This window comes from Cydia amplana, chromosome 19, assembly GCF_948474715.1.
Source record: "Cydia amplana chromosome 19, ilCydAmpl1.1, whole genome shotgun sequence".
In the NCBI taxonomy this organism is placed as follows: Eukaryota; Metazoa; Arthropoda; class Insecta; order Lepidoptera; family Tortricidae; genus Cydia; species Cydia amplana.
In genome coordinates, this window is record NC_086087.1 from 3,737,580 (window position 1) to 3,757,141 (window position 19,562).

General features: G+C 40.0%; 1 protein-coding gene across 1 annotated transcript in view; it reads right to left on the reverse strand.

Annotated features, from left to right (window-relative positions):
• Nucleotides 1–3,241: 3,241 nt before the first annotated feature.
• Nucleotides 3,242–19,562, reverse strand: part of LOC134657281 (eukaryotic translation initiation factor 4E transporter-like) — a 39,477-nt gene continuing 23,156 nt past the window's right edge. Inside the window, exons 14-24 of the mRNA XM_063512863.1 lie at nucleotides 19,292–19,375; nucleotides 17,568–17,696; nucleotides 15,412–15,520; nucleotides 13,085–13,206; nucleotides 11,016–11,118; nucleotides 9,280–9,440; nucleotides 8,092–8,196; nucleotides 6,687–6,764; nucleotides 6,410–6,472; nucleotides 5,425–5,539; nucleotides 3,242–3,422 (exon numbers count right to left, since the gene is read on the reverse strand). Coding sequence (XP_063368933.1) covers nucleotides 3,244–3,422; nucleotides 5,425–5,539; nucleotides 6,410–6,472; nucleotides 6,687–6,764; nucleotides 8,092–8,196; nucleotides 9,280–9,440; nucleotides 11,016–11,118; nucleotides 13,085–13,206; nucleotides 15,412–15,520; nucleotides 17,568–17,696; nucleotides 19,292–19,375 — 1,248 coding nt within the window. The 3' untranslated portion in view covers nucleotides 3,242–3,243. The remainder of the gene's footprint in view (nucleotides 3,423–5,424; nucleotides 5,540–6,409; nucleotides 6,473–6,686; nucleotides 6,765–8,091; nucleotides 8,197–9,279; nucleotides 9,441–11,015; nucleotides 11,119–13,084; nucleotides 13,207–15,411; nucleotides 15,521–17,567; nucleotides 17,697–19,291; nucleotides 19,376–19,562) is intronic.

Here is a 19,562-nt window from a genome sequence, read left to right on the forward strand (position 1 = left end):
TATACTATCCGTAGTTCGTGCACTCCCAAAACTCAAAAATGCTAGTCTTTTACATTCAGGGACGCTCCAAAATCCTTTACAAAAATGTTCTCAAAGAAATGAACACACGACATGCATCGTAAACGAAAATCTTTTCCTCTCATAAATGACGTAGTAACAAAAATGCTAACAAACACAACCGTAGACATACATAAACATTATACAATATATATTATTCTGCACACTATATTTCCGTTCACTCGTTATCATTCACTCGTTCCGTTCACTGAAACAGTTCATTCGCATTTGTCAACTATCCATTTTTTCCCGTGATACTCTCTGTCACCGCCGGTTCGAAAAAATCAAGCACATAAAAAACTAAATAATCACCCATTTCAATTATTTAGTTTTTCAATCAATTCGCTTGTCAGTGGCATACATTTTCTAGATTATCTCATTATTTATTTTCGTCATATATCGGGTGACACTATATTTTTACATATCTAAGTATATCTCCCATTTTAAATACAGATAACGTCAGAGCTAAACGCTCAATAATAATGATGAAATATATCGTCATATTAATAGGCTAGGTTACATGTGATCTAAATGACGGCTTTTCTAGCTTATTCTTAAAACATCATCAGTATTATTGACTGCGTCCATCAATAATAATAGTCAAAATAAGGGAGCTGACACGGGGCTAAATAATACATCATACGATACCAGAATCTACGAGTAAACTCACTATACAAAGAAATACATCAAAAAGTTAACCCCTCAGCTGCTACCTCGGACTACAACTACCATTCCATGACAATCATTTGTCTCTTTCCCTCCTTGAAATTTACGTTTGCAAGAAAGAGACAAAATCTTTATTCTATTACATGATTTTCTAGTCAGTTGCGTTGCAAAAAAGGGCAGACAACAAGTAGTGGTTACATATTGGAACGACATAACGTATTGACAATATTTATTGACCGTCTCTGCCCTAACAACCGACACTGTTTTAAAAACATACTTAATTATGTAGAAATTCAATGCATGTCTTATAGAATACTTTTTTTAAGCCGTAACGGTAACTGTATATTTTTTTTGTAATTTTAAGTGGCAAGTATTGTCTTGTTTAACACATACTTAGTCCATCAATTTAAAAACTCGGGTCTACATGAATCAACTTTATAAATATTTTATCTTTCTCTATAAATATTTCAAAAATGGAAGAAAATGTAGGTAAATATATATTCAAATAAAATTATTTTCTACCATAGCTTTTTATTAACAGTTTATCATGTAGACAAAAGTTCTATAAATGTAACAGACGTCGGTATTTTAACAGGAAACATGTTCTACAATATCGTCAATAATTGTATAACATTTCAGGCATCAATCACATAATTTGACCATTACAGTTACAGACTGTCAAAAGTTCAACATTATTTTCCTTTCACTAAAATGATGACTGATGAGATTATTTTCCTAACCTGAAATTTATATTGACAGGACAATTCGAATTTTCGCATCCACCCAGATTTCAGTAGTCCATTTCACAAGTATTTTGATACTAGCTGCCATTTTGTGTCAAAATATCGGTACAAAAATTGCCAACGAGATTTTGGTCATAGCACTTAGTTACATTATTTGACATATATGTATTTATCAATTTAAGTTCCGGCAAAGTATGTACTAACTAATGTCTGTATTTATAAAAATACTGGTGATACTGGTTGTAATACGCCATACGTCAAATTCGTCAATACATAAACTGGGAGTTAGTGTATCATGGATGAAAAATACTTTTATTTCGTAAGACGTATTTCTTTATCAAATCCGTAGCATGAAAATACCAGCTTTTCATGCAATAGGCAAAGAGTTATTGATTGAAGATATGTCAAGTCCAAGAAAAAAACGTGTCAAGTTTGACAACTTAAATAGACGGCTTTGTACTGTGCCATGTTTTGTGATCACTGGATTGTCAAAATTTACGTTTGACAGTCCCGTACGTCACGTCGAGCCATCTACATCAGCTGTCGAACTCTGAGCAACAATTTATCTTCGACTTTCATACACAATCAAAAAAAGAATGCTATTGGTGATCTCTGTAAGACCTGTAAGTACTTTAAGATAAGATATGATACAATAAAAAGGCAATACAAAAAAGCATGCAGGGTCAACCCGAATGTCAGGATGGCCGAGTGTTAGAACAATCTGTCAATAATGAATGACTGGCAGCGACCGGGGATGACATAAAAGGAACCAGTTTACAAATACGTTAAGTTAGTCACAAATAATTTAATTTACATTACATTAGGGTACTATCTCAATTGTGTCAGTCCAAATACTCTAAAATCTCTAAATAAGATGCTTGAGCAAGTAAACTATGCAGTATAAGACTACTTTTTTTTATATATATTTCGATTAATCAAACTAATACCATTTATATCGGGTGTGAAATTAGAGTTGATGAATCGATTGAAATAGTACCTTAAATTACGTTTCACCTCGTGTCCTTCACATCAACAATAATGAGTTTCGGCCGATAAATAACTCAGTTCCAATAGCAGATTACAAATGAGTTTTGTCTCATGTAGAATATAATGACCACTATACATGCACGTGGTATCAAGATTGGATTACGTTTCATACTCCAGATGTCGCTACTGTTTTGTTAATTATAGTCTGTGCAACTATCATGACCAACAAACATAGATATATTCTGTTTTAACGTCCCAACTGGAAATATCTATGACCGTTCACGCCTATTTTTTGTGTCTTTCTCTAATACAGAATAGTTGCTCAAACTATAGTCGGTTCAAGGTAACTTTGCGGAGATTTTTTAATTTCCAAAGTGTGAAATTTACACTATAAACGCCATAGAGTCCGTCCAAACTAACTTTGCACAAACTTGAACAGAAGAAAATGAACAAGTGTCATTAGATTAACGTCACATGTCCATAGAAATTTGACATTAATGATTAAAATTGCGCCGTTTTCAAGAGCGTTCTCCGGTTAGTACGTGAACTTCGCTCGAGAATATTTGCCACAGTAAATGGAGAGCGTTGTCGACAACGACACAACTCTAATGATGACACTACCCCTTGTCATTACGCCAAGTTCGCTTGGTCCAACTCTAATATAGGAATTTGACGTTTATGGTGGCACTTTCCACAGTGTTAGCTCTGTCTGAATCTTACTTTTAAATTTTTAGCCTCAACATGTCTGAACTTCGCCGTCGCCTCGGCTTCCAACTATAGTGTAGTGTGTTCAGTTGCGCAGCGGCGGTGCTGGCGAGTGGTGGTGCCGCTCGAGGTCCTCGAGCGAGAGCGCGTTGGGCACGTGCACGGAGGGCAACTTGCCGGCCGAGGCGCGAGCGAGGAGTTCGGGGGAGAACCAACGAGCGAGCTGGTTGTCGCCGCCGCCCGTGCCGCCCACGCCGCCTAGTTCTGTTAAAACGGCTCATATTAGTTTGAAATACAAATAAATAAAGTCAGACCGAGAAAAGTCTGCAGCGATTTTCATGGCCCACGCAGTGCAAGTGTCATTTTAAACGTCACACTTCTATACATTTATGACGTGTAAATAACACTTGCACTGCGTGGGCTATCAAAATCGCTGCAGACTTTTCTTGGTTTAACTCTAATGGTATTTTTCTCAAAAATGGACGTCAAAGTCGACGTTGCCGGTTAAAAAATAGGTCGCGAAGTGCGTAGTTTATGGTCATTCAAAAAATTAAAAAGTTAAAAACATTGCAGTCTCGATTTCGGGACTGCAATGTTGCATACAAATTCCATTATTTAACGAGTTCCAAACTTTTTAAAACTTTAAATGGCCATATCAAATGAAGGCATAGGTCCCTTAAACAGCCAAATTATTATAAAGCCTATAACAGACTATCGCACCGCACCGCGACCTTGGAGCGTCGCACCCATAAGTGAGAGCGAGAAACAGATATCTCTTTCTCGCTCTCACTTATGGGTGCGACGAAGGTCGCGGTGCGGTGCGATAGTCGGTTACAGGCTTAATGTTGGTACCGCGACTATTTAGTTGTCTCAAATAGGTTGGCGTATTTTCAGCAGAAAAATACACTTCTTTTTTTTTAAAGGCGGCAAGCAAATCTTTTTAATGGTTGTACTTTTTTCTGTGAAAATTAGAACGTTGCTTCTGTAAAATATTTCTATTTCTTGCACCATTTTTGAGAAAAGCACTATATATGACTCGGCTGGAAGGCTACTTGCTGGCTTCGGATTCAATTAAACGGACTCCCAAGGTCGTCCGTTTAAAACGAATCCTCAGCCCGCAAGTAGCTACTTCCGAACCTCGACAATAATGTACTATTATGCAACCGTTGTTTAAGAGGGGTCAAAAAAGGCGAGTGGCGTGAGTAACAATTTGAGAAGCCGAAAATTGTTAATAAAGACGCCACGAGTATTTTTTGACTCAGTTAAACAACGTTGCATACAATACTTTTTCTACGACCAAGCACTTACTTTGAAATAAAATTGTAAATTAAACAAATATTTTTAATTCAAGAAGTAGCAAAGACGGGCGGGAAAAGAATGAATGAATGAATGAAATTAAAAAAAAACATGTCTATGGTTCACTTATTTGTTAGAGATGACATTTAAAATAAGGTTGACAACACTGTATTTCATTCAATATTTTTTAAGTGGTCATTTTTTTAAAATTGTGCTAAAAAAAGTAATTTAACACGTTTTCCTGGGAAGAAACACATCGCGGAGAGACTAAACTTAAAACTACCAGTTTTTTTCTTTAATATTACGCCTTTATACGTTTAAAATTGACGCAGATATTTAAAATTTTTGGGGTATCTAAGCTTTGGATTCCTCCGAAAGCGGTGCCGTCATATAGCGGGGAATGACGTCACTAGAACGTTGTCTATGTAAACAAGATGGCGCGGTTTCCTAGACGGCGTTGATTGTCAACGTAACGTAAAAAAGCGGTGCCGTCATTTGGATGACGGCCGCCATGACGGTGTCGATAGTTTCGTGAACGTTTTATTAGATAGTGGTGAAGCCATTTTGAATAAATGACACGAGATTTGTATAAATGATCTTCCGTACTACGATTATTTTCCTCTTCTGATGATATTTCATCCTCCAAGTAAATTATAGATGGTCAAGCAAATCTTGTCAGTAGAAAAAGGCGCGAAATTCAAATTTTCTATGGGACGATATCCCATCGCGCCTACATTTTTCAAATTTGCCGCTTTCACCTTGTTGGCTGACGGTGTGTTATGACGCCGTGGTACTTTCCACATGTCGTCACCGTAAAGACGGCCGTCTTTTGCGACCGCTATATGACGGCACCGCTTTCGGAGGAATCCAAAGCTTTAGGGAATCATGGCAAAAATCCGGGACAACGATAAGAAAATGACCATATTCATAAACTGTAAAGTATTGCTCGCGTCACAAATATGATAGTTACCGTTGAGACTCCTCTGATGAGACTGGACTAGCAATTGGTGCAGAGTGGTGCCCCCGGCGATGCCGCGAGTCATGTTATTCATATTGTTCATGTTCATATTGTTCATATTGTTTAGCTGCAATCATAACATTAATTAGCACCGTGGCAAGAGCATATGGTGGACGCGGTTAAGGACGTGAGAACGATATGCCGCTTCACTTAATTGACACCACTCGATGTTAAGAGGGAAGTATAGATAATGACAAAAGGTACTTTTTGACCTCAGCAGCTCGAACAAGGGTACTTTGCTATTTAAAAACAGTGAGCAAAATCGCATTTTGCTCACTGAGTGAGACAAAATGACATTCAAGTGACCTTAATATTCAAATGTCATTTCAACATGCGGGCTCTAATACAAGTTCGAAATACTTGGATTCTATTATCCCTTTCACGTCTTTAGCAAAAAGAAAGAGACAAAAAAGTTCAAACTACATTCAACGGTACATTGACGGTTTATAATAGACCCCCGAAAAACGTCAGAACGCATCGTTCCAAAATACATACGAGTATGGATTCTTAATAATTAAAGAAAATAAAATTTAAGATTTGATAAAAACTGATAAAAACACTATATTTTACGTAATTTATTGTACGATTAAAATAATGAACTCATAAAATACACAGAATATCATAAAAAATGTATTGCAAATTATGAAAAAAGGGAAACCTTTAAACCTAGTTTTTCATTGTGTCAATAACATACTAAAATATCACGGAGAATGGAAAATATTTAGAAGTGGAAAAACGTTTTCTCTTTTTGTACGGACGATCACGTGCTATACTTCCCTTTTAAGAGACGCTTTACTCTGTCAATATCACGCCGAAAACAGCGTCCATCATTATCATGTTTGCCAAAACACCCGTATTTTCAAGTCGACGTGACACATATTTAATACACGTGAGTACACAAACATAATATTATAATTATGAAAATACAGAAACTCACCGCATTGGGTACTTGCTGCCTCTGTTGCGGATGCAGAAACTGACGTACGCTGCCAGACATTTGCTGTAAACGATAAACATTGATTTTATGCTCGACTTGTTACGGTCCTCGTCCCGCTCGGCCCGCAAATTGCTTCACCTAACGGGCGGTTGTTGTACGGTCTAAGGGCGTTATCTGTAAACGTCTGTCGCATCTAAAACGACGTTGGTAATCGTTTCTCCGTATTGTTATTTTGACATTTGTCTCTTTCTAACCTTAAATGCAACATTGAAATTACCTGCTGTTGATAATGATGTTGGTAGTCTGCCGGTGACGGCGCGTATCCCATAGGTGGCGCTGCTCCGCTCTGGTTGCCCTGTGATAATAACGATTGTATTTGAAGTTCTATAAATTACGTGTTTCAATATAGTATTACTGCAGTGTTCAGCCGCCAGAGTGAAGCACTAGCGCCTTTCGTAAACCATATTTCCCGGGAGGCCCTTTGTAAACAAACCGCGATGATGTAAGTCATATCATGAATTGAATTGTGATAATATGATATTGTCTTCGGTTACCGCGATAGTTACTCATGAAATAAAACTATTTAAACGGATTCTAACGGGTATATTCAAAAGATGTAATTTTTTTTAAAGATGTGTTCCGCCGAGTTTGTTACCGGTCCCATATTAGGATACCCTCCTCCAATTGAGGGGGGGTTTAAATCTTCTCGGGGCAGAGGTGTAGGGTTGGAGCCGGTGTAGCTTTATTTGACGTTCATAAGCGCATTGTAATAGGCTACATGACTAATTTTTTTTTATGGTATCAATCGATCGGGTTTGTTTTTAGGATCAAATGTCTATATGGGACCCATTGCATTAAAGTAACACAAAAGTCAGAAATTGTAATCAAAGGCCGACAGTCGCACTTCACTCGCGAAACGCCCTATACAAAACGGCCAGAGGCCGTGACGTCATCGCCCATCTTGTAGTATGGACAAAACAAGAAAATTGCATTTGCAAATGCAACACTAGACTTATACCCACTTAGCTATGCTTGTTGCAAGAATACTCTACGACGCGCCTTTCAAAAAATGACGTACGATGATACAACTTACTAATAGTCGTAAAATGATTACCTACTGCCTACTGTATTCTGATATTTAATACTTAAGAACCTACTTTTTGTTTAGGTAATAAGACTTATATTGTGTACTACTTATAGTTTATAATTAAGTGAATAATTAATAAATAGTTAATATTGTCCTTCGCTGCCTGAAACACAGGGAATCCTAGTTCAGGCATTTGTAAATCACTTGTCTTTATAAATTCTTAGTCTTTAAGAGCAACCACTGTACTATACTTTTCTCAATAAATTATTTGTATTTGTATTTTTGTCGGTGAAATATTGCGTTTATGTATATAGTTGCTATACAATATTTTTTTGGATGAAATGTAAGGAATCGAATGGTACCCTTACTTTTATCGTTTTTGGAAGTTAAAAAAAACTTAAATTTTGAAACTTTCAGGTCCTGTATTTTTGTAATTTTTCAATATTTTATTTTAATATCCACATTATTGTGATAAATTGCTCGTTTGCTATTTTACTAGATTTTGTTATAAAATTCATCATCCCTATTATGCCTACTTGAATACACTATCTTTTATATTTTATCTGTATCTTTTGTCACTGTTATCAGTAGGTACCTTGACGATGGGCCGCCCCTGCGGCATCTTGGGCGGCTGCGCCCACTGCTGCTGCTTGGGGCTCGGGGCGTCCGACTCCTTGTCCGCGGTCATTTTACGTAATACCTGCACCAAAAGTTTACATCAGTATATGGGTACATCCACATAATTACGTCACAGCAACAGGGGGAGGGGGGTCTCTGTCCTATGAAACAGTGTGGGGTTGGGGGGTCTAAAAATCGAAATTTTGGAAACAGTTTTTGCTCTACATTCTACAACAAATATAAGAAATTTGCATTAGAAAAAAACATTATCAGCTGTCGTCACATGTTTTGTAAAGTTTAGAAGTGACCGCCGTTTTAAACTTTGAACTTACTAAACCGATCGCGCTTCATTTCTTCAGATTTATTTTCAAATAGGTACGAAATAGGAGAGAACTAAAAAAAACTAACACATATATTCATTATAAAGTTTATGGACGCAATCTTAAAACAATGTAAAGTGCAACCCCAGAAAACCCTAAAAACGACTCCCATTAGTTCCGTAACTAATTTCACGAAAACAAACATGGCCACTCGGTGAGGTAGAGTGAGAGGGCTGTATACTCACGGATGTGGGTGTGAACGAGATGGGAGTGCCCTTGGGCGGGTCGTGGCGGCGGCGGTAGTTCTCTCGCTGTTCCTCTAGCTTCTTCTTGATGAGGGCGCTCTGTGATGCACTGTTAGTGACACGGGTGGAGTGAGAGGGCCGTATACTCACAGATGTGGGTGTGAACGAGATGGGAGTGCCCTTGGGCGGGTCGTGGCGGCGGCGGTAGTTCTCGCGCTGTTCCTCTAGCTTCTTCTTGATGAGGGCGCTCTGTGATGCACTGTTAGTGACACGGGTGGAGTGAGAGGGCCGTATACTCACAGATGTGGGTGTGAACGAGATGGGAGTGCCCTTGGGCGGGTCGTGGCGGCGGCGGTAGTTCTCGCGCTGTTCCTCTAGCTTCTTCTTGATGAGGGCGCTCTGTGATGCACTGTTAGTGACACGGGTGGAGTGAGAGGGCCGTATACTCACAGATGTGGGTGTGAACGAGATGGGAGTGCCCTTGGGCGGGTCGTGGCGGCGGCGGTAGTTCTCCCGCTGTTCCTCTAGCTTCTTCTTGATGAGGGCGCTCTGTGATGCACTGTTAGTGACACGGGTGGAGTGAGAGGGCCGTATACTCACGGATGTGGGTGTGAACGAGATGGGAGTGCCCTTGGGCGGGTCGTGGCGGCGGCGGTAGTTTTCTCGCTGTTCCTCTAGTTTCTTCTTGATGAGAGCGCTCTGCATGATGCACTGCGTGTGGGCGGCGAGTTCGCGCGGGGACGGAATGCGGGCTGGCACGCCTGTATGCAAAATTCTTATTATACTTCGTATTTTTTTAGCATTAGAAATAAGGTAAACAATCTTGATGTGTCTTTTAATTGAAAACACACATTTTAAAAATAAGTTACGGCAAATATGTAACAATTATGAATCTAATACGATCATTTATATTCTTCCGCTTTCATAAGTAATAGTTTTTGATTTTTAAAAAGCGTTCAATTAAAAGACATGTCAAGATCGCTTACCTTCTTGCAAGTTCTTTCTAATGCTAAAAAAAATGAACTTTAGAAAGGATCACCTCTTTCTGGCAACATTAATAACTTACATACGAGCTGCTAAGAAACGGGCACATCACAGAACAGACTTCTAAGCGGTGTACAGTCAAGGATTTATGATGTACACTTTTGCACAACCACTTACTTATTCTACTGAAAAAGGTGGCAAATTTAAAAAAAAATGTCGCGAAGGGTTGATGTCCCATAGATAATTTGAGTTTTACGCCTTTTTCTATTGACAAGTTGGGTGTGTTTAAGTATATCTGCAATTTCGTACCTTGTCACAGTGCTAATGATTATCAAAAGCGCTACGGATTGTCTTTGTGACGTACGAAATGGCAAAGCAATCAAATTCCTTGACCGTCAAACAACAACGACAATACAACACCAATACATTCCCTGAAATTTCCTAAACTTTTTGGAAACTTTTCGCAATCTAAACATGTAGAACACACGGACACCAAAAACACGTGGTACCTGGGTGGTGCACGGCCAGCGTGTTTGGGCTGGTCGGCATTATGGGGGACACGCAAAACGCTGCGTCCGGGGTTAGTTATATTCATTATCAGGTTGTTAATAGACCAATTCAGATTTTGATTATCACCAATAAGCATATAACGGAATACTTATATCAAAAAAATAATTTAACAGAGAAAATATTATTGACTTATCCATTTATTGAGCTTTTTCTCAAAACATTATTTCAATTACGAATTTTTGCCATACTTTTAAATAAAGGGGTCCAAATGACATTTGTGGAAATCAATTTTTTTTTTATTTAAACTTTATTGCACAAAATATATACAACAATGTACAAATGGCGGACTTAATGCCAAATGGCATTCTCTACCAGTCAACTATGGGGCCAAACAGATACCTTCAATTGGTGCAGAGAGAGAAAATATATTGAGTGAATTTAAAAAAAAGCAAACTATACTTATAAACTACAAAATTAACTTAAAATTAAATTATCTTTGATGAGTATGTAGAATTCACATTAAACGCTACCGCCTACTGTTACAAGCAGTCGCGGATGCGCGGTACTGTTTTTACGTGAATCGAGTAGGGTAGGTGCGTTAGTTTTCGTCCACTTGACGAAATTTGATTATAAACCTACATTGCTGCACAAATTTGGACTTATCGCAATCCTTAATGTACACAACAATATATCTATCTACATAAAAAATATATTACGCAAGAACCTAATTAAAAACGAAATATATTATTTGCCAATCCGTCAAGTGGACGAAAACTAGGGCATGGACGGAAACTAGCGCAATGACCCTATGTGGTTCAGGGTTCACACACAACTGTACGTACTTGGATGCGGCAGCGGCGACAGGCGCAGCGGCTGGTGCAGCGGCGGCACCACCAAGTGCGGCGCCGCGCCCACGCCCGGCAACGGAGACCCACCCATTTGCTGCTGTAAACATAATTAGGCTTAGGCTTATGTGGGTTAATCAACTTTTTCTTGTCACACATTGCTATGGTTACGGTCTCCTGAGTCACTCTTAAAATTCTAGGTTTTGCATTTTATGGTAGTTATAAGACCTCTCCATAATGGGACATCTACTGAGCATGTCAGTAGAACATGGTACAGCAGTTCTTCTAACAATCTTTGCTGCTATTGTCTCCTCGCTGATGGGACAGAATAACAACAAGAAATAGTTGATTGACCCACGTAGCATGCCGTATATTAGTTTTTACGGTTCTGAAATCGCAAGAAAATTAATCGCTGTGCGTTCTAAACCAAACGCCTCAGCCACGTAACGCACGCGCCGATCGTGCACGCAAGACGCCGAGGTTGTTATAACATCGGTTATAACAAATTAATGGCGGTCGACGACAGGTCGATCGCATACCTGTAGGCTCGGAGCGTACGTTCCGTGACTCTCGCGTAATTTTTCTTGTGAAGTGCAAAGTCGCGAGCAGCATTATTGAGTTCTTACCACTTTTATTCTAATATTCATCCTCATTTTATATATGTACACGCGATTAAGCTTTGGTTTCCTCCGAAAGCGGTGCCGTCATATAGCGGCCGTAATATAGCGGTGAATGACGTCACTAGAACGTTGTCTATGTAAACCAAATGGCGCGATTTCCTAGAGGGCGGTGATTGACAACGTAACGCCAAAAAGCGGTGCCGCCATTTGCAAGACGGTCGTCATGACGGTGTCGATAGTTTCATGAACATTTTATTAGATAGCGGTGAAGCCATTTGCACTAAGATAAGATAAGATAAGATAAAAGATAGTTTATTCAAGTAGGCATAATTACAATGCGCTTATGAACGTCAAATAAAGCTAGGTAGACCGGCTCCAACCCTACACCTCTGCCCCGAGAAGATTTAAATCCCCCCTCAATTGGAGGAGGGTATCCCAATATGGGACCGGCAACAAACTCGGCGGGACACATCTTTTCAAAAATAATTACATCTTATAATTAACATGCATTACGAGAAAATAAGGGAAAAAATACAATTTAAATTACTATAGAATTCATGCAATTATACACATAAGGTGTAATAGAAATTTGATTTAGAAAATATACATATGTACATGGAATCATACAAAATCGTAGCTCTTTCAGAAAACATATCAAATTCTTACAAAAGGAAAAGAAAATAAAGTTATTAAAAGAAATGGGAAAACATATTATATAAATCTGATTGATTATTATTAATTACCAACATATAATATTTGATGTGCTTTCCTGCTTACCTGAGCTGTGTCACCTATAACTCTATACATAATACAATGTTTTTAATTGCTACTACTTTTTATTAGTTAGTTTCTGGTTTGGACCATGCATGTTTGTCTGTCAAGTAGTCCTCGACTCTGACTAAAATCGCAAATGAAGGTGCATTTGCGATTTTAGTGTACCACGAGATTTGAATAAATGATCTTCCGCACTAGGAATACGATTATTTTCATCTTCTGATGATATTTCATCCTCCAAGTAAATTATTAAAGCTAAATCAAGGTCGTCCATTTTCTCTTCTACGTACGTTTACGTACGGATACGTTTCGTTTGACCTTGGTGGCTGATGGTAAGTTGACGCCGTGGAACTTTCCACATGTCGTCAACGTAAAGACGCCGTCTTTTAAGATCGGTTTTCCTAGGATAGCGGTGCCGTCATATAGCGGCCGTCTCCATACTAAATAATACGGCTAAATATAGATGTCGTAGTATTTGTATGGAGACGGCCGCTATATGACGGCACCGCTTTCGGAGGAAACCAAAGCTTTAGCGTCCGCTATATGATGGCACCGCTTTCCGAGGAATCCAAAGCTTTAGAGCGAATGCAAAGTTGCGCGCGCCTCCACGTCAATCAGGAAGAAATAATTAATACTATCATATAACTGATATAAGTTATGTTAGGGCTTTACCTGTCTCTGCTGCTGATGAAGCCGTAATATAGTGAGCAGCACCTCGCGGTGCCGGGACTGCAGGCCTGGATTCCCTAACTGCTGCATCAGGTGTTGCACCGTTATTTCGCCCGCTTTCAGACCTACAACCAAGCAATACGGTTAAGATCGGTTTTCCTAGGATAGCGGTGCCGTCATATAGCGGCCGTCTCCATACTAAATAATACGGCTAAATATGGATGTCGTAGTATTCGTATGGAGACGGCCGCTATATGACGGCACCGCTTTCGGAGGAAACCAAAGCTTTAGCGAAGAGAATACAGTGTATATAGAAAGTTAGGGCCTATTTAGACGGTGCGAGAACTCGCATGCGAGTTTCATTACATTGCGGGTTTTGATCGGTCGGTTGAATTGGACGTAACCAACAGTCCGCAAAGTAACTAAAATCGCATGCGAGTTCGCGCGCCGTCTAAATCAGCCTTTACTGTCATGGTAAATTATGTAGCCACAGTAAATTTACTGCCATCTTTCGACAGAAGATTAAAACTGTTAGAACGCCATTTGATTTTGATCCTTATTCTTTCACTGTTATGTGTTAATTTGTTAAATACTGAAATAAACGCCGTCTACTCGACAGTAGGCCAAAGGTTATGGCGCCATCGCTCGAAAAGATTGCACGAAGCAAAGGTTTGATTGTCGCCAAAAAGAATTTAAATAGAGGCGTAATGTCAAAGTAAATTTTGTAAGCACAGTAAATTTACTGCCATCTTTCGACAGAAGATTAAAACTATTAGAACGCCATTTGACTTTGATCCTTATTCTTTCACTGATATGTGTTATTTAGATTTGCTAAATATAGTCTGTCAAGCCGGATATGTCAGTAGCAATGTAAAGCAAACTGAAGTATGGTATCCCTAGTAAACGAACAAATAGCAGCAATGTACATCGAACAACGATGAAATGTAAACAAAACAGTTCCACAGATAAGATATAAATGGCACGCGATTTTCGAACAATTCAAATATAGTGTTGCTAACCCGCGACTTTTCAAATTTGCCGCCTTTTTTTATTGACAAGATTTGCTTGACCAAGTATATCAAAAAGTGTCGCCATCTACTCGAGTATAGGCCAAAGGTATGGTGCCATCTTTCCGAGCGATGGCGCCATACCTCTATTCTGTTTTCTGTCGCTGTCAACACATCACGTGGAGCATTGTTGTGCAGGAGGGGCGATGTTGACGGGTACAGCCAGCTGCTTTACTGCTTAGCCACGACTTTGCGCGACCGGCGACGGAGGCAGCGTCAACTATAGGTGACAACGAAAGGTCCGATCTCTGTGTCTCGCTCCAAGCTATGTTTGCCGCCGTCGCCGGTCGCGCAGTGGCCCAGCTGTTATACTTCTTTTTTTTAGCATTAGAAAAAAGGTAAACAATCTTGATGTGTCTTTTAATTGAAAAACACGTTTTAAAAAAAAGCGGCCAAGTGCGAGTCGGACTCGCCCATGAAGGGTTCCGTATTTAGGCGATTTATGACGTATTAAAAAAAAACTACTTGCTAGATCTCGTTCAAACCAATTTTCGGTGGAAGTTTACATGGTAATGTACATCATATATTTTTTTTAGTTTTATCATTCTCTTATTTTAGAAGTTACAGGGGGGGGGACACACATTTTACCACTTTGGAAGTGTCTCTCGCGCAAACTATTCAGTTTAGAAAAAAATGATATTAGAAACCTCAATATCATTTTTGAAGACCTATCCATAGATACCCCACACGTATGGGTTAGATGAAAAAAAATTTTTTGAGTTTCAGTTCGAAGTATGGGGAACCCCAAAAATTTATTGTTTTTTTTCTATTTTTGTGTGTAAATCTTAATGCGGTTCACAGAATACATCTACTTACCAAGTTTCAACAGTATAGTTCTTATAGTTTCGGAGAAAAGTGGCTGTGACATACGGACGGACAGACAGACGGACAGACGGACAGACAGACAGACATGACGAATCTATAAGGGTTCCGTTTTTTGCCATTTGGCTACGGAACCCTAACAAGTCCCGGCAAATATGTAACAATTATGAATCGAATACGATCATTTATATTCTTCTGCTTTCGTAAGTAATAGTTACCGATTTTTAAAAAGCGTTTTTCAATTAAGTCATGTCAAGATCGCTTACCTTCTTTCTAATGCTAAAAAAGCGGCCAAGTGCGAGTCGGACTCGCCCATGAAGGGTTCCGTATTTAGGGGATTTTGACATACGGACGGACGGACAGACAGACATGACGAAGCCATAAGGGTTCCGTTTCTTGCCATTTGGCTACGGAACCCTAAAAACGAACTATAGTGCATACCGTGTATGATGGCCTGCGCCTCGGGTCGCTGTAGCAGCTCGCGGTCGGCGGGGGAGGGGCCGGGCGCGGGGGCGGGGGGCAGCATCTCGCTCTGCTGTTGTTGCTGATGCTACCGACAAAAATATACAAATATTGAGCTAAACTCTGCCTAGGGGGCGCCACTCCCACTATAAGTCACAATCTAAAGCTTTGGATTCCTCCGAAAACGGTGCCGTCATATGACGGCCGTCATATAGCGGCCGCAAAAGACGGCCGCAAAAGACGGCCGTCTTTACGGTGGCGACATGTGGAAAGTACCACGGCGTCATAACACACCGTTATCCACCAAGGTCAAAGCGGCAAATTTGAAAAACGTAGGCGCGATGGGATAACGGCCCATAGAAAATTTGAATTTCGCGCCTTTTCCTACTGACAAGATTTGCTTGATCATCTATAATTTACTTGGAGGATAAAATATCATCAAAAGAGGAAAATAATCGTAATACGGAATCATTTATTCAAATCTCGTGTCATTTATTCAAAATGGCGTCACCGCTATCTAATAAAACGTTCACGAAACTATCGACACCGTCACGACGGCCGTCATCTTACGTTACGTCGACAATCAACGTAACGTCTAGGAAACCGCGCCATCTTGTTTACATAGACAACGTTCTAGTGACGTCAGTCAACGCTATATAGCGGCCGTAATATGACGGCACCGTTTTCGGAGGAATCCAAAGCTTAAGTGTCTACCGCAAACGAGAGAGTCGAAATTTTGTTATCTAACCTCTATACTGCCCCCTTAAGCCAATTAGCGGTATCTCAAAAACAAAAATAGTTGAAAATTGAATTATAAGATAAAGAATTTAAAGTATATATTTGCATTAAATTTTGATTTGAGATACTAGCTAATTGGCTTAAGGAGGCAGTATATCACTCTTGCATATTCGAGCGATAAAGTGGTAGGTAGCTGAGTTTCGATTTCGCGTGTCCCGGTAGGCCCTTTGTAAACAAACCGCCTTGATATATCAATGTTGATATTTGATTGTTTGTGAAAACTTGTCAAAAAAACAGTTTAAGGTACAGTATGTATAAGTTACTCTATGGTATACTTAAGTCGCTAATGCTGCACTCTGGCGGCAAAACATTACAGTAATACTCCCTATTTTACGGTTGAACTCACGAATTTTAGTCACAGTTTCAGAGAACCCAGGTTCGCATTTTGCAGATAGTCCCAGGTCCACATTTTGCAGAAAGTCACAGTCAGAGCTAGTGATTAGAAATGGAGACAAGTTAATGTTAGTATAACCCGCGGCCGGGCGCGTACGAGTATAAAAGTATCGCGGCTGCTCGCGTATCTTAGCTTACTTTTTGTTTGTTTACCTGTATGATTTTACTAGGTAGTTAAAAGTATTATTTTTGCTAACTTGTAGAGAAAGTATTGTATACAATAGTGATATAATGAAGCTTTGCAATCTCGTACCCAATAAGGCCACTCAGCAAGCTTCGTGGCCTTAACACGGTACTCGACTGAAATGCTCTCTATTATATCACGATTGTATAAAATACTACATTTGACTTTAAATGGTATTTCTTGTAATTTAACGCTGACATTTGACTTATTTTAATATATCATAATATTTCGAGAAAAACGCAAAGGTATTAAGTAAAGTAAATATTCTTGATGTTAATAAAAACACTATATTTGACTCGGCTGGAATGGCTTATTGCTAATTTCATATCAAATCAACGTTTTTCGAATAGTATCATAGGGTGGTATTCCACCTGTCCAATTTCTTTGTCCAATGTCATTGCGTCTCACTATCTCATTAAGCATAATGTGAGACGTAATACACATTGGACAAAGATATTGGACAGATGATGCTGTTTAGCAAAAATGTGTGAACCCACATTAATTTTGCAATAAAATGTCAACTTTAAGCGTCAATTTTTTGAGTTGGCATCTTATTGCAAAATGAATGTGGGTTGACACATTATTGCTTATCAGACGGAATGGCACCCATACCTGTTGCACTTGCAGCAGTTTGTATAGCAGCTCCTGCGGGATGTGCGGCGGCGCTTTTTGTTGCTGTTGTTGTTGTTGTTGTTGTTGTTGTTCCATGCTCTTGTTCAGCATGTGAGACGCAATACACATTGGACAGATGGAATGACACCCATACCTGTTGCACTTGCAGCAGTTTGTATAGCAGCTCCTGCGGGATGTGCGGCTGCGCCGGCGGCGCTTTTTGTTGCTGCTGATGTTGCTGTTGTTGTTGTTGTTGTTCCATGCTCTTGTTCAGCATCTGTAAGTTAAATGATTACAAATCATTAAATGATTTTTGCATTACGGTTTTCATTCAATTATTTCAAATTTAATTTACAAACACAAAATCTAACCTCCAGAGACCCTAAAGCTTTGGATTCCTCCGAAAACGGTGCCGTTATATGACGGCCGTCATATAGCGGCCGCAAAAGACGGCCGTCTTTACGGTGGCGACATGTGGAAAGTACCACGGCGTCATAACACACCGTCATCCACCAAGGTCAAAGCGGCAAATTTGAAAAATGTAGGCGCGATGGGATAACGTCCCATAGAAAATTTGAATTTCGCGCCTTTTCCTACTGACAAGATTTGCTTGATCATCTATAATTTACTTGGAGGATGAAATATCATCAGAAGAGGAAAATAATCGTAGTACGGAATTTTTATTCAAATCTCGTGTCATTTATTAAAAATGGCGTCACCGCTATCTAATAAAACGTTCACGAAACTATCGACAAGGTCATGACGGCCGTCATCTTACGTTAAGCTTTGGATTCCTCCGAAAACGGTGCCGTCATATGACGGCCGTCATATAGCGGCAGCAAAAGACGGCCGTCTTTACGGTGGCGACATGTGGAAAGTACCACGGCGTCATAACACACCGTCATCCACCAAGGTCAAAGCGGCAAATTTGAAAAATGTAGGCGCGATGGGATAACGTCCCATAGAAAATTTGAATTTCGCGCCTTTTCCTACTGACAAGATTTGCTTGATCATCTATAATTTACTTGGAGGATGAAATATCATCAGAAGAGGGAAATAATCGTAGTACGGAATCATTTATTCAAATCTCGTGTCATTTATTCAAAATAGCGTCACCGCTATCTAATAAAACGTTCGCGAAACTATCGACAAGGTCATGACGGCCGTCATCTTACGTTACGTTGACAATCAACGTAACGTAACGCCGTCTAGGAAACCGCGCCATCTTGTTTACATAGACAACGTTCTAGTGACGTCAGTCAACGCTATATAGCGGCCGTAATATGACGGCACCGTTTTCGGAGGAATCCAAAGCTTTACGTTGACAATCAACGTAACGTAACGCCGTCTAGGAAACCGCGCCATCTTGTTTACATATAGACAACGTTCTAGTGACGTCAGTCAACGCTATATAGCGGCCGTAATATGACGGCACCGTTTTCGAAGGAATCCAAAGCTTTAGTGTAAGGCCTGAGTGGACGCTCGAAGCGGAGCGTTCGGCGGGGCGTGCAGCGTGGCGTCGGGCTCACGCGTGATTTGAGCAGCGTGCACTAAGGCCGCTCCTTTACGCTTGCATTTGTTTAACATTCACACCGCACGCCCCGCCCCGCTGCACGCCCAACCGGAGCGTCCACTCAGGCCTTACACTTATACAGATAAGGGTCTCTGGCGGTTAGATTGCGTGCACGACCACAGGGTCGTGCACGCAAATGAAATGAAATGAATATATTTATTTCAGACACCAGGTATCCATATGTTTGCTTACAACAACATTATGTTGTACCTATGTACAAAAGGACGTCAAATGGTGCCAACCCTAATAATTGCTCGGAGCAATGCTGAGTTTTATCTATTATAGTTGTTTGATATTACCTGCAACAGGCTCATGGGCTGAGGCGGTGGCCGTTGCTGCTGCTCGGCGGCCGGCACGGCGTGCCCGCCCGACACCTGCGCCAGCTGTATACAAATTACCACATATAACTTATGATAAAACAGGCCCCGTAGACAACACGCCAATCGCTTAAGGTAGTGTGTATAAGTTACTCTATGATATACTTAAGTCGCTAGTGCTGCACCCTGGCGGGAAAACATTGCAGTAATACTCCCTATTGGCATGAATTTACAGTGTTAAGTTTACAATTTA